This window comes from Zonotrichia leucophrys, chromosome 2, assembly GCF_028769735.1.
Source record: "Zonotrichia leucophrys gambelii isolate GWCS_2022_RI chromosome 2, RI_Zleu_2.0, whole genome shotgun sequence".
Taxonomy (NCBI): Eukaryota; Metazoa; Chordata; class Aves; order Passeriformes; family Passerellidae; genus Zonotrichia; species Zonotrichia leucophrys.
In genome coordinates, this window is record NC_088171.1 from 6,903,476 (window position 1) to 6,926,985 (window position 23,510).

The 23,510-nt window shown below is 44.5% G+C and overlaps 1 protein-coding gene across 2 annotated transcripts; it reads right to left on the bottom strand.

The window, feature by feature from the left end:
* Positions 1–367: 367 nt before the first annotated feature.
* WDR86 (WD repeat domain 86) lies at positions 368–22,487 on the bottom strand. 2 transcript variants are annotated; one of them, XM_064703861.1, is made up of 8 exons: positions 22,333–22,487; positions 21,668–21,939; positions 18,821–18,962; positions 17,118–17,357; positions 16,925–17,033; positions 8,221–8,356; positions 3,397–3,500; positions 376–1,531 (listed from the first exon to the last, which is right to left on the bottom strand). In XM_064703861.1, the coding sequence occupies exons 2-8, from the start codon at positions 21,828–21,830 to the stop codon at positions 1,313–1,315; spliced, it is 1,113 nt and encodes a 370-aa protein (XP_064559931.1). In that variant the 5' UTR covers positions 21,831–21,939; positions 22,333–22,487; the 3' UTR covers positions 376–1,312. The 2 variants fall into 2 exon arrangements, with proteins under 2 accessions (XP_064559930.1, XP_064559931.1); XM_064703860.1 differs by having other exon boundaries at positions 368–1,531; positions 16,925–17,357; positions 22,333–22,485.
* Positions 22,488–23,510: the final 1,023 nt, after the last annotated feature.

The following is a 23,510-nucleotide window of genomic DNA, read 5'->3' on the forward strand; positions in this document are numbered from 1 at the left end:
GAGAGCAGGGTCTGTGGTGGGTCTGACCCACTGACACAGAGTTTAGGTGTCAGAACAGGAGCTGTTGGTGCCACCAGGGCAGTGCTGAGTCAGGGCTTGTAGCTCTTTGTCATCCCTGCTGTCCCTTAAGTCTGTGCTTTTGTGTCTGGTCCCCCTTGCCCTGACAGGGGAACTGAGCTTTGGCACTTTGGTGCCTGCTGGGAGGCAGGACAGCTTCACACACACCTTGAGGGAAAGGTAAGAAATGTTCCCAAAAGTGTCTATGGGGGCTTTTCCCCCTGTTCCATCCATTCTTAACTTCTGTGCTTCTGCAGCCAGGCCACCCCCCCCCATATATAAGACAAAAATAAAAACTAGACAGTCAGTTGTCTGGAGATGCCACATGTTTATTAATCCACTCTAAAAAAGGATTACAGCATTTTTATCTTGCTGTAGTACAGAATAAATAAAGCCATAAAAATAAAAACATGTGGTTAGATATTTTTGTACTGGTTCTACAAAGAGTTATATCTGCAAATAGAAAAATATAAGAACCCTTGTTAATTCATGGCTCAGTGGTTATCAGAGAAGGATGAACCTGGAAAAAGACTGGGAAAACTCTTGAGTTTGACTGCTTATCCAATGCTACTGGCAACCTAGCAAGACACAGCTTTGGGAGGAGGAAAGACAACACAAGGTCAGCAAACAGGTGACCTTGGCACAAAAGGGCTGAGGTTTAGCTTGCTCTGTGGCTTATGTTTTGTTAAAAAACCAATTAAATTAATTTCTGTTCTACTACACCCAGCTTTCCAAAGTAAAGTCCAATCTGCTTCAAAGTCCTGCTGCAGAGCCAAACCCTCCTGCATTGGCCTTGTCAGCCAAGGACTGACCCAAAGTCAGCTGTGGAGATGGAATTCAAGGCCACTTTTCACTGCAGGACACCTTTCACTGCCACACTGGGCTGGACAGGGGTCATGGGGCAACAGGAATGGGAAAACATCTCATGAGACACTGGGCAGCCAGAGGTGAAACACCTCTGTGCCCAGGGAACTGATGCCAGCAGTGGTAAGGAAAGTTCCTAACTGCACTCATTGCTACCTCACCTGAACCACACTGCCTCCCCTGCTGACCCCAGAGCTGCTCAGCTGAGCCATCACAGCCACAGGATCTGACCTGAGTCCATCTGGCAGCCACAGAGAATCCTGGCTCCTCACACAGAGGTTCAGGCAAAGCCACTTCCCATCTCTTTCCAAGTTCTGGTTTACATGGACACAGTGGTGCAGAAAATCAAAGGTTCAGCTCTGGTCACTGACATAAAGCCTGCTCAGGACAGTCACATCAGTTCAACAGCCTCGTGTTCCCCATTCTCCTGCTGTATCATACAGCCAACTTTGTTGTTGAAGAGACGAGCCAGACTCCCCTTCTGGGAGCTCCTGCCCTGCACAGACCTTTCCTTCTTCAGGCGCCGCTTGTTCCTCTTGCAAATCCCGCGGATGTCCCAGACCCGCAGGGTGCCGTCGTGGGAAGCTGTGTACAGCAGCTCGTTGTGGATCTGGAACAACAGGGTCACAGCACAATCAAACTGCCAAAAATCACAGCAAACACAGCTTGATCCCAACACTTAAGGCCTGAGCTCCTTGCAAGAGCCAGTGTAAATTATCACAAAAGCTGCTGAAGTGGGATGAGACATTACCAAGGCAGGACTCATTTCTCAGCCACTTCACAGAGCCATAAACAACAGGAGTTATTAATAACCCAGACCCTCTAGAAAAGCAATGGAGAACTAAACCCAATGTCAGAGCAGGCTGTGGTTGGGAATTTCTGCTGGAACTATTTTCAGATTGCTGGTTTTGATGTGCAACTTAAGGAGACACCAAAATCATCAGCAGTGGGCAGCAGGGGTTCAGGAATGCTTCCTTCTCACTTCCCTTCTTTCTTTGCACTAAATTATAGGTACAATTCCTCCTTCAAACTCCACTGTTCTTCAAAACCTGCAGTAATTTAACCTGGATTCACTGCTGTGGTTTCATTTCCTTCATGGCCCATTTGCTGCTATTGATAATGTTTCCAATTACCCTTGTCCTGCCCTGGAAGCCAGCCATCAGTCTTGGTGATCTTCCTGTATCAGTCTGTCCATCCCATGGGTGCCCTGTGGTTGCCTGTGACAGTGAACATCTCCCTGGCTTACATGAAGCACCACACCTCTCATCCAGCCCTCATGATTATACCTAAGATCAACTTAGAGGTTGCCACTTCTCAGTCCTCTCTCTTCCTGGGATTTTTTGGAAATTCAATTACAAAGAAGAACAAGACAAAGTCAAGCTTTGGTCTTATCAATACTTGGGGCTGCCCAGGGTGGTTCTGTCAGGTACTTCCCAAACACATCCAGATGCCACCTGCTGCACAACAACTGCCCAGCACAAGTAAGATCATCCAGCCACTTGCTAATTCAGAAGAATATACAAGAGAAAACTGTATTTACAACTTCATGTGCTTGGGATCAACTCCAAAAGGAATTTTATCTCCTCTCTTTTTCTTTGGACTGTCAGCCTGCCAGAATTACCAACAATGTCTCCCATTGTTAATGAAAATCTTCATCCTGCACACAGCTTACATTGTGCACTTACACTTACACTCCCAGTGCAGGGAGATGCAGATTCTCAGGGTGGCTGCCCCATCCATGGAAGTGTTCAAGGCCAGGTTGGAAGGGACATTGAGCAACCTGGTCTAGTGGAAAATGTCCCTGCCCATGGCAGGGGGGGTTGGAATGAGGTCCTTTCCAATGCAAACCCCTCTAGGATTCCATGGTCTTTGCAAGGATTACTAATTGCCCCTAATGTAACTATTAAATGCCAGCCTCACTTGAGCCTAGACATTCTGCAAACAACATTAACTTTCAGTTTTAAGCCAGGGGCAGAAACTCCTCCATTTTCCTGGCAGGATGTGGGTCAGATCTCACTCCTGAGCTGTTTGGGGATGCCATGCCCCCAGGTGGTTTGGGGGACAATGCTGTAATTATTCTGCCTGTATAAGGCAGGAACTTCTCTTCCCCTCAGAGCACTGCAAACACTTATCATTAGTGTCTTGTAATGGAAAAGGTCTCATGAGGCTGGAGTCCATTCTGTGCCCCACACAGCATCAGTTCATCTGCCTCAGTTCTCATGGCTGCTTATCCAACCTGTCCTGAAAAAACCCCAATCCCAGACATGGGGCTGTCCCTGGGGACTCGTTCCGTGGTTTCACTTATCCTTATGATTATTTACAAGCTTTTCTAAAATTACATACAGAATATTCAAGTATTATGCTAGAACAACATCCAATCCAAGACACACAGAACAGTCAGCCACACCAGTTCCCACAAAACAAATGAGAGAGCAATCAAAAGGAAGAAACCCCAGCAAGAAACCCCTTCCTGACCTGGATACAGTTGATGATGAACTTGTGGCCTCGGAAGATCTTCTGCAGGACTCCACTCCTGGAATTGAAAGCTCTTGCACAGGCATCTCCACTTCCTGTGAACACTGACACACAGCCAGATGTGAGCAGCCACACGAGGACAGTTCATACCAGTTCAAAAATGTACCTAAAACCAGTTCCCAGGGGGCATGACAAATCATTTGGATTCTCTCCTCTGACAAACCAGATCATTTTGCTGACCCCAGCATGCTTGAGTTTTGTTGTTTGATTGAACTGATTTAAACCTGAAGTTCCTACACACACCAGCATTTCACTCTACATGTTTCAAGTATCTATTTCTGCTCTTCTCTTCCACAGCTATTTCCCTGCCTGTAATAATTCTAAGCAGGCAATTTATCTCAAGTCTGGTTTTAAGGATTTCCACTCAACCTTTCATTTGTTTCACCAGAGTTATTTACAGCCTTCCATTCAGTACTCCACTGTTTCCATTACTTCTGCTGCTGCAAGAGGGGCAGGGCTGGGGTAACTAAATTGAGCATGACCAGGAATTTTGGCTACTCATCAGGTTTCCTTAGAGCACCTTACATGTTCAAAGAACAATTTCTCAACACTTCTGGTTCTTCACATCAGATCCCCAGACTGCTGCATCCAGGAACTGTAAGGCAGTGTTAATATTTAGATTTTGTACTTAGCAATATGCCCAAAAATGAGCCCATTAATGTGCCTTAAAGGCTACAAACTCTCTTGATAAACACTTTCCTTCAGTTAACCCAAACTCCTCAAGTTTTTCTAGACATAAATATTTCAGAGCTGCAAAAAGGAATATATTCCCTGCTCCCTGCATTTCATGTCTTTGTAAAAGCCACTAGCATGGGAAGATTTTTACAAAATTGGTGTGCCTGGAGCCAACAGATTCCTTATCTTTTAGGAGAAGTCAGGAACTGAATCTCTAAAGAGGGGTGAAAAAATTATCATGGTTGTAAATTCAGGACTATAATAACAAATTAGAGAACTGACTATGCACTGCCATGAGCTTTTTAAATTCAAATGAAACAGCAGGGAGCTGGGCACCTCCTGGGTGCACATCCAAGGAACATCTGGATGTGGAAAATCAATGTCACTTTATATGGGCCACCATAATTCAATTTCCAGCAGAGTCCTGAAAAAGCATCATGTCCCACTCTGCAAAGGAGCAGCAACAAAGTAAAGCAGGGAACAGGTACTGATCTTTAACCAGTGAATGGAAATAATTTAATTCTGTTACAGACATGCAGAGGGTAGGAACCAATTAAGAGCTGTTTTCAAGAGACAGACATCGTTTACGTCCTTTGAACTGTCACTCTGGATTTAGGAAGTCTCTCTCCACCTCTGAATTTCAAAGAAGAGCTGTTGATCTAACCTAGATTTAGCATTTAAATACTTATTTATATATACCACCTGTGAAATAAACAACAACAAAATAAAATTAATTTTCATTTTTACTTAATTTTCATAGATCCTTGGGAGAACAGTTTTGAAAGGTTCCCCTGGAGCTTTTGTAACATGAAAAAAATATAAACCACGTTAAATTTTAAATGGCTGTGCACATACTTTAAGAGAAAAATAATCAACATATCATTAAATAAATTAGATTGAGAACCAGTTGTAATATTCCCTATGCTATTAATTACACAAGCAGACTGAGGAAAGCCACTGGAAACACATTCTGATGATTTAATGCTTAGTTTTCACATCTTTTTGGACTCCCTGTATACTATAAAGTGATTTTGGAAACAGACATGTATTTTTCCTCTCTTTCTTCTACTCTGTTTTTGTATTTAGCCCACAAACCCTTTGGGGCAATGAGCCTTTGGGCTCTGATCAGAGAGAAAGCAGCAGAATTAAGATCTTCTAACAGAAAATTACCACTTCATGGCTGAGATGTTCTTTCATGTTCTTGCACTGGTGCAAATGTGACATAAACCATAACAAACATAATTTAAATAATTTTTTCCACATTTTTGAGAGGCAGTTCTGATCTGTCCCAGGTGAACAGACTGTATTTTAAGCTACACTAGTTCCAACACTGGTATCCAGTTAACATGTCGTTATAATTCTAATTCTAACAAAATTATTAGATACTGTGGAAATAAGTGATGAATGCACAACAATAATGCAAGCAATCATAGTTTATAAATTAATCCTTAGGGGGAAATTTCCTCTTTCACTAATTAAAGTGCATATAATGCATTCAAACAAGTTCCTAATATTTTCCCTGAGCTTTTTTTTCTACCCTTGAAGTGGAACAATTTGATATTCCCTGTTTGACACTTTTAGTATTTTTACATTTGATTTAAAACAAGATCTTAAATAACTCTGTAAACTCTCTATCACACTATCAGGGTGTTCTTTGCAGGTCTGACTAAATGCAGCAATATTGTCTGCATTTTAACTCAAAAAAAGAGTGTTGTGGAAAATTAATGTATGTGTATGACAGGGACAAGGGGGTAGAATGAGGGGGAAGAGAGAGAAAGCTGCAGAGCTGATGGAGGTGGCATCAGATAATGAAACTTTTGTTTGAGCTAAAACTTCCTTTTCTTTACAGTTTGGTTGAATCTCTACAGGTGGCATGAAGAGTAGGATCAACACAGAACTGTTGTTTCCATGTGGAAACCCAGGGCACTGGGAATATTTCCCTGTCTGCTCTGGAGTGCCCTGACCCCCAGGGGAGCACTGACTCTGACCCTCATTCATGGAGAGTTTCCTAAACTCCAGAATAGACCAGAATCCACCCAAGTGTGAAGTAGATGGTAGAGAGTAGTGTAGATGCATCACTTAGGTGGGAAATTTAGGGTTTGGGACTTTTAGTATGTTGTGGATGGAAGCAAGATGGAGGGCACAGGGTGTCATCCTGGATTTCTTCTTCATGCTTCTTCTTCCTCCTTCTCCATGGGTTTGGGTGGCATTTTGTAACTGAGTGGAAAAGTCCACATTGCAGTTCTTTGGGATCAGTTATTGGGTTAAAAGGGAAATAATCCAGGTGTCAGTTCTTAATTGGATAGCTTAGCTATAAAAGACCTTGTAATGAAAGACTGTTGGCCATTTTTGCAGTGATTTTCCAGTGCACTCAGCCTGGTGAGGACAGTGTGCAAAACTCTCGATAAGATCACAATAAACAAGAACCTGAAGACCAAAAAGATCCAGTGTGTCTCTTTCCTGACACAAAACCACTCCAGAAGGGTCTTTCCCTCCCACCTGAGAGGGCCCAGCCAGAGTCCCAGAAGTCAGGGAATGAGCAACAGGAACCCAACACTGAACAACTGCAGCTCTGGAGGTCATTAATGAAGGAGACAATTCCTGTCTCCCACCCAGACATTCCTGTTCAGCACAGGATCAGGCAAACATCAGCTTAGCACAGATCACTGGCCTTTGGCTAGTCTTGACAAAATCAATGCTTTGGTTTGTGCCTTTATCATTAAAGGGGGAAAACACACACACAAAATCATCAGTACTTTGTCTACAAGTGATTATCCCAGATGACAATTTCTGGTTCATTTCCCTTGCTCTACCTGCCTGCATATTGGAGCAATAATAACTTGAAGGTGCAGTGTAGGTTCAGACCCTCTCCCATTTCAGCCTTCTAGCCAACTGTAGAAGCTAAAACCAGCAGAAATTTCAACCTGCAGGTAGGGGAGAGTGGGGTAATTCTGCCATGTAGGTGAGGAGAGCTGAAATAACCATAAATTATAAATAAATATTTTACTGGAGAAAGTCTGTGATGTGGGACTCATGCTGAAAGGAAGACCAAAACAAGGTTTCCTGGCTAAAATCCTACCCCTGGGCCTGGTTACATGCTAAGTTTCCAAACATAATTAGGAAATCAGTTCAGTTACTGGGTTATAAATACAGTCAGGAAAGCATGGTGCCAGACAACTGCTACTAAACTGTGCAGGTACAACTCTGCTAACGTGCACCATCTTGCACCTGTCAGCTATTTATCACCATCACACTGAGGAGCTGCCAAAAGAGAGATCAAGGCCCAGATAACAACCACTCATTTAGCGTGATGTGTTCACTTCAAAGCTGAAGGGAAGAAATCAAAATCAGGAAAGAGCTGTGAATGTCTAGGTTAGTTTAAGACAGCCATGGCCATCTCCTTCAGGGTAGGAGAGAAGGAGAGAAGTTCTTGTTTGGGAAGCAAGTGAAGGTACATCAAGTCAAATACCAGAAGCAGGATAAGACCAGGATGACACAGAGAGGTTCACTGATAAAAACAGAGGTGCTGTCTGGCAACCCAAACCCAGACAAGCAGAAGGAAAGCCAGCACAGAGGGATTTAAAGAGGGAGGTTTGATGGTCAGCATATACTGACTGTTATGTCAGCAATACACACTGATGGACAGAAACCACTGTAAACAGGAGGGCTGAAGGTAGGAGAGCTGAGTCCTGAGCATTAGTAAGGCCTGGCTACTAGAGGAAAGTGATTTGGGGAACAAATCCACAAATTATAACGGAGAACAGGTAAAGAACTTGTGGAAAATTAGTCTAGGAGATGGTCAGAGCCTCAACATGAAGCCTAACAGTTAGAAAGGAGCAGTGAGCATCTGAGGTGAAACAAAACAACTGCCTCCTCATTTGTGAGAAGAGGGAGGTGGAAAATGGAGGGAAGACCTAAGCTTCCCACATGGAGTGCTGTAGCAGTTTGGTATTGAATGTAAACGTGCCAGAGTTGAAAAAACCTGAAAACTTTACAATTGTTCAAGTTATTCTCCATTAACAACCTTCAAACACAGACATGGAAAAGGAGACTGGAGAGGGCTGGAGAACACAGGAAAAGGCAACTTACAGATGCCAGCGTGGTATTTCAAAGTGCTAACGCTGTGCTTGTGAGCCTTGTAGGTCTGGATCCGCTCCCCAGTGTCCACAAACCAGCACTTCACCGTCCTGTCCGCGCTCCCCGAGTACAGGTGACGGTTCACCAGCTGAGGGGAGAGAAAAACACATCAGCAAAGGCCTCTCTCCCCTTTGTGAGAGAGCTGCACTGAAGGGACCCATCCCAAGTCACATTTTCCAGCACAAGCTGCACCTTGAAACAGAGGAGTGGTGAGCAAACCAACCTTGAGTTCTTCATTGTCACATCTCCCATTGATTTCTGGGTGTTAAAAACAGCCCCCAGCTTTCAGAACACAAAATCTTAGCCCATCTGCTTGTGCCAGCAGGCAGGATTCCATGGAGCTTAACAATGCTAACCCTACATCCATAATCAGTTATATTACTAAAGCCTCAAAAAACCCCCAACAGTGTTGTTTCTACAAAGTATATTTGACAAGAACTCTCACCCAATTGTTACTTTTTAATTACAAAAAAATTCAGAACAATTCTGACTAACAAAAACTTTTTTAAAAGGTAAATTATATTAAAATCCTACAGACCATAAACCAGGGTTTATGTTTAGTATGATCATTCTGCACAAAGTCAGTATTCAGAAACATTAACACTTTCTTGAAACTGTTCTGTATCTGCATTTCCAAAAGTCTTTTTAGACTGTTATTGAATGATTAAATAACTATCCTGACACAGGTTTTTAAACATCTTCAAGCAGATTGTCTTCTTCTGTGCACTACCCCTCATTGCACCAGTCATCCTGCACATTGTGAGAACTCACTAACTCACTGCTGGGCAGGATGGGGTTTGTTCCACATAGGACAGAAAATAATGGAAGGAAGGATTGCAGCTGGGGAACAGAGACAGAGAGAAAATAACTGACCTGTGCAAGACTAAAAACCAACCAGTTCACAGTAAACAAGCTACACAAAGCTTGGAAGCTCAGCAAGAAAAAATTCCATAGTGCATAGAAAAATCTGGCATTCTCTGTCTGTGTAAAGACATCAAGCTGAAGGTTTTCACAGCCATTGCTGTGTAGAGCCCAACTCCTGCTGAAAGCAGCCAGTCACTCCAACACCCACCTGTGGCTCAAGGGAATTTTCATGGACTTGTAGCAACCTCTGTGTCAGAGGGATGGAGAGACAGGAGGGAGGACCCTGAACCCCCACCAAGAAGTGAAATTTGAATGGTATTTGTCCACCAGACACATATCAGAAGGTTTGAATGACCAGCAGTGCACAAACCCCTGATGCTTCTCCAGTATCTCCAAGAAACCAGCAAATGACAAATCAACTTGTGGTCTTGCTTCTAGAGCACTTTTAAGGGTTGGTTTTCCTGCCACCTTAGATTTGGTCCCCACTCTGTATCTGTAAGGTTGGAATGTTCATGCTCTTCCATCTCCACTCCCAATCCAAAAAGAAATGACCCCATTCCCAAAAGGCATCAGAAGTGAGCTTTGTACAAAACAGTGTGTGCTGTGTTACAACGTGAAGAAAAAGGTATTTTAAGATATGAAGCACTACAGTGATGGCACTGTGATAACCCACACAAGAAATGTGAGCAGGCCGACCAAGAGGCTCCCTGGGCTCAGCTGGAGCAGGACATGCCACACTTCCTCCCAGCAGAACCTGGCCCATGGGAGAGATTTCACAGCTGAATGCCAGGAGCTTGTAAAGCACAAACCACTGTAAAAAGCCAGCAGTACTTTGAAATGTCACTTCCTATTACTTTTAAGCTGTTTTAGCAACAGCATTAATGCTACATCTCCATGAGGAGAGAGAACAAATGGCCAGCAGCACTAACAAAACCAAGAACCACAAGTTAGCCTGAGGAAGGACTTTTAAATTTCAGTCTCTCCCTGAACAGGCAAGAAGAGAATTGTCATGTGCACCTGCTAAATGGAAGAGGATGCTTTGAGTTGGGATCCTGCTGCGTGGTTTGTGGCCAAGTTGTTGCATTTCTTTTTTAGACATCTAGCTAGCAGCATCAACCCACCCACTGAGCAAGGAAAAACACTAAATTATAACCTCCCACAGGTAAATGCCATTCTGCATTAATGGTACATTAGGTTATACCAGTTCATTTCTACATTTAAGTGGGTGTATCAATGAACAGGAGAGCTGCAGCTTACCTAGATTTGCTAATTTGTTAGATACAAAAATGTTTGAAGTTATGTAGGTTTACCCAGGTAATTTATAGCATTGGAATTTTAAGAGCCTTAGAATCATAGAATGGTTTAGGTTGGAAGGGACCTTAAAGATCATCTTGTTCAAAACCTCTGCCATGGGCAGGGACTCCTTCCACTATCCCAGGTTGCTCCAAGCCCCTTCCAACCTGGCCTTGAACACTTCCAGGGATGGAGCAGTCAAAGCTTCTCTGGGCAACCTGTGCCAGGGCCTCAGCACCCCCACAGGAAAGAATTTCTTCCTGATCTAAATCTACCCTCTTTTAGTTTAAAGCCATTTCTCCTTGTCCCATCACTCCACAGCCTTGTCCAAAGTCCCTCTTCAGCTCTCTTGGAGCCCCTTTAGGCACGAGAAAGGGGTCTAAGATCTCTCTGGATCCTTCTCTTCTCCAGGCTGAACTCAACTCTCTGTGCTTGTCTCCATAGCAGAGGTGCTCCTTCCCTCTTCATCATCTTCACAGCCTCCTCTGGACATGCTCCAACAAATCCATGTCCTTCCTGTACTGAAGACTCTAGAGCTGGATGCAGCACTGCAGGTGGGGTCTCACAAGAAAAGAACAAAAAAGAATCACCTCCCTTGACCTGCTGCCTGCACTGGTTTTGGTGCAGCCCTGGATAGGGTTGGCTTTCCAATGTCTGAGATCTGGTGAGGTGGTCAGCACATGAACCATCTCAATTAAATTCAAAGCCTCTGTGCTGCCCCATGAAACACTAAACACTTCCATGTACCCACCTTCCTTCCTTCCTCAATTTAAGCAGGTAGTGCAGTCTGGCATGGGAAAGGAAGTATTAACAGGTTAACAATCCACCAGATGCCACAGACTGAGCCTGCAGCAGAGCCAAGAGCAAAACCCAGGGCAGGCTCTGACTGTCACACAGCCCCTCATTGCCATGGCATTTTCATAAACCAGCATGAAACGGCTGCTAGTGAAGAAAGCCTTCAAGAGCTCTCAGCTCGGGCTGAAGTTGCAAATCAGATCTGTCTTTAGTGATATCATAGGCATAATCTCATCTAAATTGGTTCACAGCTCCACAGCTAAGGACAGCCCCCATACAGTCACTGTGGTCTAGGGCACAATTCCTCTCATCCTGAGGCACATCTGAAACAGAACCTGCATTAAAATTCACTATTTCCCATCCCCAACAAGGACCACCTTCTCAGTTGTGGCCAGAATAATTCAGGTGAGGTCACTCCTTACTTGACTAAAGAAAGGTCTAATTTACAACTCCAGCCCAAGCTGCAACACTTCAAATATGTGCATTTATTCTATATTTAAAATAATAATTATCATCACTTACTGTTCCCCCAGCAAAAGCACCTCACAAGCTGGCCCCACACTCTGTGGTTTCAGAATGTTTAGCAGGGACAGTTACATATTCCAGTCTGTGTCTGCCCAGAGAAGAAGTGACATTTCTAAACTGTATTTTCCTTGGCTGGCTTTTGAGCACTTGGGTTCACTTTGGCCAACTGCCCAACAAAGCTCCTGACCACATAACACCATGGCCAGGCAAGGACACCTGCAGCAGTGTGGATAACACAGAACAGATTTGCAACTCAGATACCAATGGGCTGAGTGGACATTTCAAACCCATGTAGCTTCAAAAACATTAAAAACCTGATAAAAGTTTGATGCCCAGTTCTAAAGCCTCAGTCAGACAGCAGAAAAAAGCCCATTGCATTGATATCTGCAATTCTGGATTGTTAATTTTTCTCATGAGAAATTTTGCTTTGAACCAGATGGAACACTGACATGTGAATGGAGAAAATTTGTCTTAATCCTTGACCCAAAGTACTGGAGATGTAACTATTCCTTGAAAAAGTTCAGTCAAACTGCTTGTGAGTTGCAGAGTAATAGCAGTAGCAGAAGACTAATTGTAAACACTTTAGTAGCTACAGGTCTCATTAATAAGAAAAACCCTTGGTTGTAGCCCACAAACACACCAGAATTTTAATAAAGAACAAATTATCACGTCCAGGGTTGGTTTTCAAGACAATCACAACCCTATTGCTTCACAAGCTTGGCTGAACTGCATAAATGCAGCAATTTAAGCCAACTTCTACCTGTAAAAATGCCAAAAAATATCTGCAAAAGAGCTGTTTAGCAGATATTTCAACCTTATAGGGATGGACTTTGCCCTTCTGATTAACCTTTGCTATAAGAAACAAGTTTTGGAGAGCCAAGGAGAGGCAATTGATTCTCCAAAGAGATTTGGACACATCCTTATGGTGAGGGTCAGTGCACTCAGACTGGCCCTCATGAGCTTCAGGATGAGCTCACATGAGCAGCCACAAACCCCAGCACCAGCTTATGCTTCTCATGGGGGTCAGTGTTCCTACAATCTGGAATTTGGGTCTTCTGTTCACAGCCACTTCTAAGTCAAAAATCACCAAGCTGGACCAATGTCAAGATACAACTATGTAAGCCTTGGGCTGAGTTAAGAGTTTCAGGATCCCATTCAAACCACATCCATTTTAACAAGCCAACAAACTCCCTGAGGGCAAGAAATTGTTGGGGTTTTTTTTTCCTGAGAATCCATCTAGAATGAGCTCTCTGGGCTGGCTGTTAAGAGAATGTTTTTCAACTTTTTTACTGCAGTACAAAGCGATGGCTCCGTGTTTTGTTCTTACAGGTGTTGAACAACTTCACATTCTGCTCATTCATCTCTTCATCCTCTGATGCAACAAATACAAACACAAACAGCAAAAAATATGTGAATTTAACTGGTGTGGCAAGAAAACATTTCTGTCCCCGTGATCACAACAGTTCAGCACATAAACAGAGTTCAGGCAGTGGCTTTGTTCAAAGCATTCTTTTCTTCTAGTCAGCTTTAAAAGGCAACTGAAGGGAATGGTCCAAACAAAGGAACTTTTGCAGGAAAACCAGAAGCAAGTCCTTGCCCACTCATGTTCATGTTCTTCAAAAGGGAGTTTTCTTGCAAGAATGTTTGCAGTAGGATCCAAGCTAAATTCCAAGCTGGATCATTTCTCTCTGCCAGCTTTTGGCAGCACAATTTTGATAAATACTCAGAGGCAGAACAATCAGCAAAGGACAAAGCAATCCTTGTGAACAGTTTGCAAAGCTACTTAGGAGAGACATTTAGAGAAACACACACAAGTAAATATTTAAATCAGGGTTATTCAGCCTATTGCAGGCAGACATTAATGAAAATGCATATTTGACTATTAATTGCAAATACTGGTCTCTAGCCAGGCCTGAAATTCTAAGTGGAAGAATGAGCATGAGCTATGTGGTTACACTCAGCCCACCCTTGCTTTTTCCCATCGCTTCCTATAAAATCTCATTATTGGCTCTTATATGAAGAGGGAGCTCCCAAAACAGCTGCTGTACTTTGTCTGCCAAGCCATCAACACACTGCAGGAGGAGGAGAGTGAAGAGTTCTGGCTGCTCCACTGTGAGTTACCTTGCCTGACTGGGAAAGTCAAGGAATCAATGCTGCCAAAGCACCTAACACAGTCTCCACAGCAGATAGAAAGTTCTCCCAGCAAATACCCTCTCAGCCCAGTGTAAATGGTGGAAGGAGGAGAAAAATGGCATTATGCCAAGCTGCAGAACCCCTTTGGCAGCAGAGCACCCCTGGCCCCCAGACAGCAGGACTGGGCTGGGGAACAGGGCAGCTCAAGCTCATCCCTCCCCTGCCCAGAGCCACCAAGGACAGGGCACAAGGGAGAGCCCCAAATCCACCAACACTTTCTGTTCTGCCATGCTAGATGAGAGTTGTTTCCAGGCTCCTCTACTTACACTACCTGGCAACTACACTTTAAAGGATCTTAGAGCAACATGGGAATGTTCATAATCTGAACCTGTCTGTGGCATCACCCCTCTGCTTTCCACACACCACCACTGCAGGAAGCAGGGTGGAAAACATGGGTGTGCTTTATGGCTGTCTACCCAGAAAACTCCCTCAAGAAGCTCCAGGAATTTCCATTCACTGCTCCAGTAACACTATTGGTGTTTACTGTAAAGCAATGGGAGATGACTGGAACAGACCAGACCTCATTTGCAGCAGTTCAGAACATCCTGGGGCATTCCCATCAATAACAGCTTTTTAAAGTTGGGGAAAATATGGTCTCAATATCCAAATTTTTCCTGATCTGTGTCCAGGATGAGAAATCACACTGAGCATTTCTCAAACTTTTTGAAAGGTCATCCTCCCGTAGGGATCTTTATTTTAATAAATAAAATGAAAAGAAGTCTTTATTTTTCCTTCCCTTTTTTTCTCTCCTCACAAGCATTGTACCACCCAGAGAACAGGTAACTGCCTTCAACTGCTGGCACCAACTCAGCTCCTCCAGGACAGCAGAGTGAAAATCTGATGTAATTAGCAGCTCACTGCTGCACTGAAGAAAATGAATTACTGTCAACAATTAAAACTTCTGGCTACTGTGGGCAACTCACAACTACCTCCCAGTGCTTCCTGACCCAGGGTTTGAAAAATACCATCCCAGCTCACTGCCACAGATTCCAACACTGTCACTAGGAAGCCTGAGGCAAAAAAGGCCCCAAAAGCTTTCTGAGAACAAAACAAAAATAATAATAAAAAACACACCTCTATTCAGGAAGTTTCCTTTCTGTTGAAACATCTTTGTACAGATTCTGGTGATTGACCCCTTTCTAAAAGAATGAAAATACCATGTGGGCTGTGCTGAGTGGCAGCCAAGTGGAACAGAAGGGAGAGTGTTGAACCCAGAAAGGCAGAGGGAGGAATTAGGAAAGATGGACAGCCTAAAGCTATTCACCAGCAGGGACTGCTTAAGCTGGGCTAAGCTGGAGAGGCCTGGACACTAAATGCTCTCTGTAGGGGCTGTTTGTACCTCAGCTGGACCCTCCCAGCCCCAAACATTAACTGGTGATGAGAGAAGAGAGGGGCTACCAGTCACTCCAGAAGATTTGGCCAGGACTGCTGCCAACACAGTCTTGGCAGCAGCAGCAGTCTTGTGTACTCTGAATTGTTCAGGTTTTCCAAATAGATGTGTTGGTTTTGCTTTTCTTGTCCCCTACAAGAAGTTCTGTTTGTTTAAAGCCATTGCTTAACTCTGTGCTCACAGGCATTGCTCATTCCTGAGCATTCAAAGGGCATAATTGAATTTCCCAGGCTTCTGGGAGAGGGTCAAGCCAGCTTTGTGTAACAATTTTAGCAAGAACCCAATTAAATTAAGGCAAGCTCTGTTGTTGCCAATCTGTGCCTTGGAGAAGGGTTACAATTAAACAACAAAACATAGCGTGACACTAAGGACAGCAGCAGATTTACTTCAGCATCCTCAGAGTGCATTACCACAATATCATAAAAACAAGATTTAACACTGAGAATTTACCCAAGCAAGACAAACATTACTCCAGGGCAATATGATATTGTGTGGGGTTTTTTTCTATTCTTTTCTAAAAGTGAAGGAAAACAGAATTCCTTCAGTATTCCCAGGTTTTTAGTCTTCTAGTGTCAGCTGTGACTACCTTATTTAGAAACAAAGGCAACTTTTAATAAACAGCTATTAAAGATAGATTTTGTAGCCTCTGTAAGGGAAAAAAAACTTATGGACAACAAACACAAACAGGGAGATCAGGGAGAAAAGCTTCTGTCATTAACTTCAGCCAGACACATCCATGTATAAACATTTATGCTGACCTGAAACTGAGTGACAGACCAGCGTGTACTCTCTTTAAATGCACTATTAGCATTTTCTGGTGGATGATGAGTTTGTGGATAACTATCATTCCCCTCTTGCTTCATCTGCCTGACCTCCTCCTCCCCCCTGCAATGTTAACAAAGTTGGCAGCATTCAATAGAAAAATACTGCAAATAGAAAAACAGAGTATAGTTTTTCAGATCTCATTACATTTTTTCTCTCTCTCCTCCATCATTTCCTGATTTCTCTCGCCCATGCTCTGCCTCTCTTTTCCATTTTTCTTGCCCATTTTCTTGTCTTGGCCATCTGTTTCTTCTTTATTTTTTCTCACATCTTGTCTGTGTGGTCTTTAATGCAGGATTTGTTTCAGCTTTAGGCTTTCCTACTACCTTTTGCCCACAGTTTTGGGTTGGGTTTTTTGAAGTTACCTAGTTTACTGAGTGTTTTTCCCTTCCCCTTTTTAAATTACCTGACCCTGTGTTGCTTGCTCAGGTTATTTTCTTCAAAGTCTGGTGAGCCTGACTACACAATCCCACTCACATGAACAGTGTTCTCAGCACACCTACCCATGAGTTCCATGACCTAGTGGAATTTAAATAGATATTTAGCTAGAAGTTAGACCAGGGCAGCCACCAGAAGACAAGAGGAGATCACTAAGTGTTTTAGAGGGTTTGTGTCAAGACCAGAGAGCACTATAATTTTATTATTACATAAATATTTAAGCTCATCATTTATAATCTGTCTCAGAAGAGCTTCTTTATGAATGAAAAATAACTGAGACCCACATGAGTTAAGACACAGACACGCAAAGGCCATTGAGGAAGCCTCTGCCCTTACCTCTAGGCAAATGACTGATCCTTGGTGCTCTTTGAAGACTTTCAGCTGCTCTCCAGTGACAATGTTCCAGGTCCTGATGGTGTAATCCGTGCTGCCAGAGAACAGCTCCCTGTTTGGTGCGTCAAGTATAAGGCATAAGACAGCCCCAGTGTGTCCCAGCAGGGTCTGGTAGCAGCGCCCGCTGGACACCCACCAGACCTTCACAGTGCAGTCCGTGCTCCCTGTCACCAGCAGGTCCCTGCTCACTTTCTCCTCCTCCTCCTCTTCCTCCTCCTCTTCTTCCAGCACATCCCTGGAGGAATAGTGAGCTAGGGTCAGCACACAGTTCCGGTGGCCCCGGAATTCCTGGATTTGTTTCTCCTTGTCCACGCTCCAGCAGCGGGCTGTCCTGTCATAGGAGCCACTGAAGAGATAGTCCTTAGCAACCAGGATTCTGCAAAAGACAAAGGTTGTGCATGTGAACAGTGTTGTTCTTTTTTCATAACCATCTTTTGTCACAATTTCAGTACTCCTGAGTTACCTTGCCTGACTGGGAAAGTCGAGAAATCAATGCTGCCAAAGCACCCAACACAATTCCCACAGCAGCATAGACATAACACTTTCAGCATTTTTAAAAATCAAACACTTCCCTGTTTCTACTTTTAAAATTGAGATCCCTCATACAAGTACATTGATGCAGATATTTTTAAAATATGGCATTGTAACATTGTGCATTTTGTTTTGCTAAAATTCCTTCCAGCAAAGAATATGAACTTTCAGAAGTTATACATAATACCGAGAAGTTTGTTTTGTTGTTTGGTTTGTGTTTGTTTGGTTTTTTAAATTAGCTAATTCTTGTCAGTTATTCGTTAATATTTCTTTAAAAACAGACCTGTGACAATAACTTGGAATCAAAACAACAAAGCAACATTCCAGAAATCTGAACTGTAACTTACAGTGTCCAAAATAACCATCTTTCCATCATCAAATAAGGAGAATGTGAGGAAAAAAAATACGCTTAATTTCACTTAGCTCAGGATCTCAAAAAAGATAAAGCATAAGCACCTCTTATTACATAATTGAAGAGCAAACCAAAGATTGCACCTCAGGAATACCACTTCCTGGGCCTTCAAAATAATGAGTTGCTGCACAAACATACAAACCAAGAAAAAATCTACAGCTCGTATTTCCAAACCAGAGATAGGAAACATCCATAACCTGCCTTCTTTGTCAGCTGACTTTGGTCCTCTGGAACCTTTCAAACAGGCAACAAAGTCATATGAATGGGGAACACATTTCCTATTTGCTGATTCAAGCAAAAATCAGGTCTGTGCCAAAACACAGAACCAGCCATCCTAACTATTTACAGAATCTCACTACACATCATATGTGTTTTGAGTTTAGAAAGGAACTAAAAAGCCCACACACCCACCAGAAAAGAAATGTTAAAAAAATACCAATCTTTGACTGCTCTATTTGCCATTAATTAAATCCAGTCCAACTATTAATAAGCACTTTAAATGGAAAGGCCAATCAGCCACACACAGTAAGTTTATTATTAAACTTCATTTGACCAAAGAGGAATGATAATTACAGAAAAATCCCTGACTTTATCCCTCTTGCTGACACAAAAGCTCGACAGGATGTTTTTAAACCTATTTATCAGCAGCATCTGTTATCAATTGGATCATTTCTTCTGGAATTCCATTCCTAGCCCTGGATTCCATTCCCCTGCTGAGTGCCTTTCATTTCTCTCCTATCTGTGTCAGCAGCATTGCTAGAAAAACCAATCATTGCAGCACAGAACAGGAACTCAGAGGTTTACACAGCCCCTTTTCTGAGTGTAGCAGTGGGGAAATGCAGGGAAATGATGGAGTGTGTGATGGCAGATGACAGGAGCACGAGGGGAGAGCCCACCTGTTGACAATGGAAGTGTGGCCTCGGTAAATGGCCAAGCACTGCCCGGTGACCACGTCCCACTTGCGGATGGTGTGGTCAGCGCTGCACGTGAAGGCAGCCTCGTTCTCCAAGTGGCAGAAGGTGATGTAGCTTTCATGTCCTGGGAATAACAAAGGGAATCAGTCACTGTGAGTGCAGAAAGGACGGATCAGTCCAGCTCTTCACCTTAGCCAAAAGAAAAATGCAAACAAATGTAGCAGAACTCCAGTTTTAAATGCACCGCCGTGCTTTTCACGTTTAAAGATTTGTGTAAAACACATTTCAAGTCACAGCAAGAAACTTCACTGATATCAGGATTAAGTGAAAGAGTAAAACAGTGCAGTTCCACCAAGCAGGTAAATCAAACAGTGTTACAAAAACGTAATGAGATAGACTAATGTCAATATAATAAAACTCAGATTAATGAAATTTGAAACCAGTAAACAAACCAGCTTATTTTTAATTAAAAATGTTTTTGCTTCCTTCTTATGAAAGCAGGGAGAAAAAGGCAGCATTTCAACCCAGCCCACTGATTGTCAGGACACAGTCATAAATCAAAGCATGAAACTCTGAGAAAATGACCTGAGACTTACCAACAAGTTTGGTTTCATTGTCCAGGCAGAATGAAAAGCAAACAAAAAGACATACCAAGTGAATAGCCAGCCAATACTTTCCCCCACATGACTAAACCTCACAATTTTCTAAGTATAAGTATTCCTTTAAGGAAAAGAAAGGGAGGGAGGATTAGAGCACAATTGTTTACACAATATGTAGACTACACAGGGATTCTACAGTTACAATAAAAACAGACACAACCACTGCTTTAAAAATGTCACACTGACAAACAAGGCAACACCAAAAAAGAGGAATCAATATTGCCACCTCAAGCTTTTGCTAGTGCTTGGCAAGATGTGTCATTTTTCTATTGTAATATTAAATTTTTCTATTGTAATATTAAAGGCACCACATGTAAAAATCACCTTAGGATTCAAGTCCCAGCCTCTTGTGTGAAATTGCTGTCACCTATCTAACCATTGGACTGCCATTACCTTGCACTCTTCTGCTTTAACATTTAGACTGAAAGATTTTAGGAGCAGAACTGTTTCCTCTTAAGTCACTATTACAAGAGTGACAGTCATGGCTGAAGTTGGTCGGCCCTACTGTGACTTCAATACTATTCTTTGAGGAAAAAAAGAAAATAAATAAATGAAAGAAGGACAGTTGTGATTAAAGAGAGACAGATGGACAAAGGTAATAGTAAAACAGAATGTTGTAAAATAAAGAGATGGTAAAAAAACTGAGGGAAAGCAGACTGCCCAGTAAAACACTGTTCCACTGACTGCAAAAACCAGATTTCAGTACAATTCCTGAAGTTTAAAAGCCTTGTTGTAGTTCAAAAGCAAACCAGAATCCATGTTACAAACATATGGCTTGTTTCCTCTAAAACAACTTCATCAGATGCCAAAAATTAAACAGATCACCAGGGCTATAAGCAAAACTACACTCGTTCTCCCATATTTGTGAAACTCTTTGCAAGGCAGCCTGAATGGATCAGGTTTCAATCAGTGGGATTTTTCTCACAGCATCATGTAATCCAGCTCTGAGATCAAAACAGCATCTTGGTTACTGAACCAAAGTCTGCCAGGCAGATTTTAACCATCAGGAATACTTGACCCACACACAGGGTGCCAAAACCCCATGTGGCAGACAAGGTCTGGTGCTGGTCTGGCCAAAAGCAGCCACCACACAAGTCTGCTGGTTGTGCTGTGGTGGAGCTTGAAACTGCATTAGAGATACAGGTTTATCAGTAATTATAGCTTGTAAAATTAAAATTGACATGACAACTGTGTGCATGCATAATTATAAAATACATACAATTATCTGATTTGACTGGCAGCTCACAAACCACCCAGCCCAACCTTCTTCAGAGTTTACTCCAAACACTGGCAGATTCCATAATAATGGATGCTATCCAATACATTTTCCTTTCTAGCTTAAAGGGATTTCTAAGCCTAAAGCAAATGCAGCAAGTTTTCCAGAAGCTAGAACCATGGCAGGATGTGGGGAAGAAAGACAATACTCCATAGTGAAAAACAAGCAAGCAAGAAAACAAACAACAAGGAAATCACAGCAATGTGATTTCTTCTTTGGAAGAAAAAAACATTAGAAATTCCAAATTTAACAGCTTCTTTTTTTTCTGTATGAAAAGAACATCAGTAGGAATACAAACATCTTTAGCCCACATCTAGACTCTTGCATATCCACTGTCTCCAGTTTTTTTTCTTTTCAATTACTGAATTTTTTTCTTTTCAATTCAATTTCAATGCCAGTCTAAGGGTAATAATTATTTTTTTAAATGCAAAATGAATTTAAATTGAAAAAGCCCAGCAATTAACATTTCTGTGTGTCAGATGAGGAGGGAAAACAGAAGTAACCTATTTAGCAAGGTTCCTTGCCAGGCGCCAGGCTTCTGGGTCAAGAGGTTCTAAATAAAGACCACCTGGAAATGAGATGATTAAAAGGACCAAAAAAAAAAAAAAAAGGAGAGAATAACAGAAAGTCAGTATTTTTCACACGGTAAAACGGGGCTTTTAGAAAGTGACATAAGTTAAACTTCGCACACCCTGAGATAAAAGGATCCGTGCATTCAGTAGTGCTGATAACCTGTTTTGGGTTGAAACAGCTCCTGCTTAACGCTGCTGTAACAAGCACCAAAACAAAACCAGCATGACTTTGGCTGCCCGCAGGGACTGAACGAGACCAGAACACGCTGAGTGGCCTGTGCCATGCTCAGACCCAGAGCCCAGGCGAAAGCCGCTGCCGTACCTTGGAAGTGGCCGTGGCACTGGCTGTCGGCCGTGCTCCAGAGCCGCGCCGTGCCGTCCTCGCTGCCCGTGAGCAGCCGCTGCCCGTCGGGGCTCAGGCTCAGCCAGTTGATGCCGCCTTGGTGATCCGTGCAGACCTTCACGGCCGAGCCGCTGTTCCCCATCGCGCCGCAGATCACGGCACACCGTGGCGCTCCGGACCTCCGGCCGTGCCCCACAGACCGGCTTCTGCCATTACCTCAAGTGCGAAACATCAGCGCGGCAGTCCGGGCTCTGCACAGAGACACAAAGGGGGAGAGCGCGTTAAATCATTTCATCCCCCCGTGGCTGCATCCCTGCCCCGGCCAGGGTGAGCCGAAGGCACTGAGCGCCCGGTCCCCCGCAGGATCCCAAGCCCCACGGCGGTGAATGGGCGCACACGCTGCCCGCTGTGCCCTCTCCATGGGCATCGGGGCACTTCCAGCCCCTTGGGGGACTGAGCCCGGCCGGCGGTACCGCTATCTGGTGCCCTCGCAGAGGCTGCTGCTTTTTATGCAATCTTAGCGCTGACTTTGGGCACGCCGAGGAGGCGACTCCTCCGAGAGGGGAGCCCGGGCTCAGGCGGCCCCCAAAGCCCCGGGCTGCCGCCATCCCTCCCGCACCGTCCCGCTGCATCTCGGCACTCACCGCCCCGAGCACGGCTCCAGCGGAGCAATCCCGCACTCCTGCTCCGGGCAGGGGGAACCTCCTCCCGCCGGGGCACCGGAGCCACAGCCGGGCCGAGCGCAGGGTCCCCCCGACCGCCTCCGCCCTGCGGGGAGGCGGGAAGGGCTCCCGCCGTGCCCCCTCAGCCCACCCCGGGGCGGGCCCTCACCCCCCGCCCCGGCCCTGCCTCCATTGCCTCCCGCTCCACGTTCGAGCTGCTTCCCCCGCGGCGGCCGCTTCGCCCCGCCCGTGCAGCTCCCCCGGCGTTGCCGCTCTGCGCCTCGTCCTCCTCTCCGGAGGCGCCCGGCAGCGCTGCCCCGCATCGGCCCCGGGCTCGTCCCGGGGGAGGCAGCGCTTCCTGCGGCACCTTCGCCCCTCAGGACGCCCGAGGACACCGGCGTTTCCTCCCTGGCTTCTCCAGTGCATTCCGGGGGGCGCAGAGGCTTGTGCTGGGAGCCGGGCTGAGGGAAGCCATCGCCTTTTGTCCCTCTTCTCTCCCCTCTCCCTGGGCGCGCTCCTGCCACGTTTCCCCTCAGGAGCCCCAAACCCGCTGTCTCGCTTTGCCCCGACCCGAAGCTTTTCGGGCTCTTTTAATTTAGCGCAGCCCCTTGCCCATCCACCCCGTGGGCACGGCTTTGGCGCTGGGCCCCAGCTTTGCGCTGCTGCAGACCCACCTGGCCGAGGGCTCTGACAACACGGGCTGAAGGGTTCTGTCCCACCCTGCCGTAATTAAATGTAGGAAGGCTGAATCTCCTGGGTAAAGTAATGTGGAGAGGCTGAGAGCTCCCAGCAAGGCAGCTGCAGGGTCTCAGGTGGATTCCCCCCACAAGAAAAGGGAGCTGCTCCTAAATTGTAGCTAAAAACATGCTGACAGGACTAGGATAGATAAATTGCAAAATCAGAATACCACCTTTTTGTGTCAAATCCCCATCCCCCAGGCTCCATTTCACACTTTTGGTGCAGTGTTGGGGTTCAGCAGATGCTCACTGACATTAATGAGGCCCCAGCCCTGCTCTGGCACGAGGTGCCCCAGCGTGTGGGCAGGACAGCAATGCGTGCGTTCAATGGATAATTCCTGGGATGTGTTATTTTGCACAGCACGTTCTGGCAGAGGCCAAACGGGACTAATATGTCACACCCAATGTAAACAAGGAGGTGAT

What these genes read in the sequence shown, in the direction of transcription:
- WDR86 (XM_064703860.1), bottom strand. Translation starts at nt 21,830, where the DNA reads ATGGGGAACAGCGGCTCGGCCGTGAAGGTCTGCACGGATCACCAAGGC. An exon ending in CACACTTCCATTGTCAACAG is followed by an intron (nt 17,358 to 18,820) that starts GTGGGCTCTCCC and finishes TGTCTTTTGCAG; the next exon opens with AATCCTGGTTGCTAAGGACT. An exon ending in GATCAGTCATTTGCCTAGAG is followed by an intron (nt 8,357 to 16,924) that starts GTAAGGGCAGAG and finishes CTCTCCCCTCAG; the next exon opens with CTGGTGAACCGTCACCTGTA.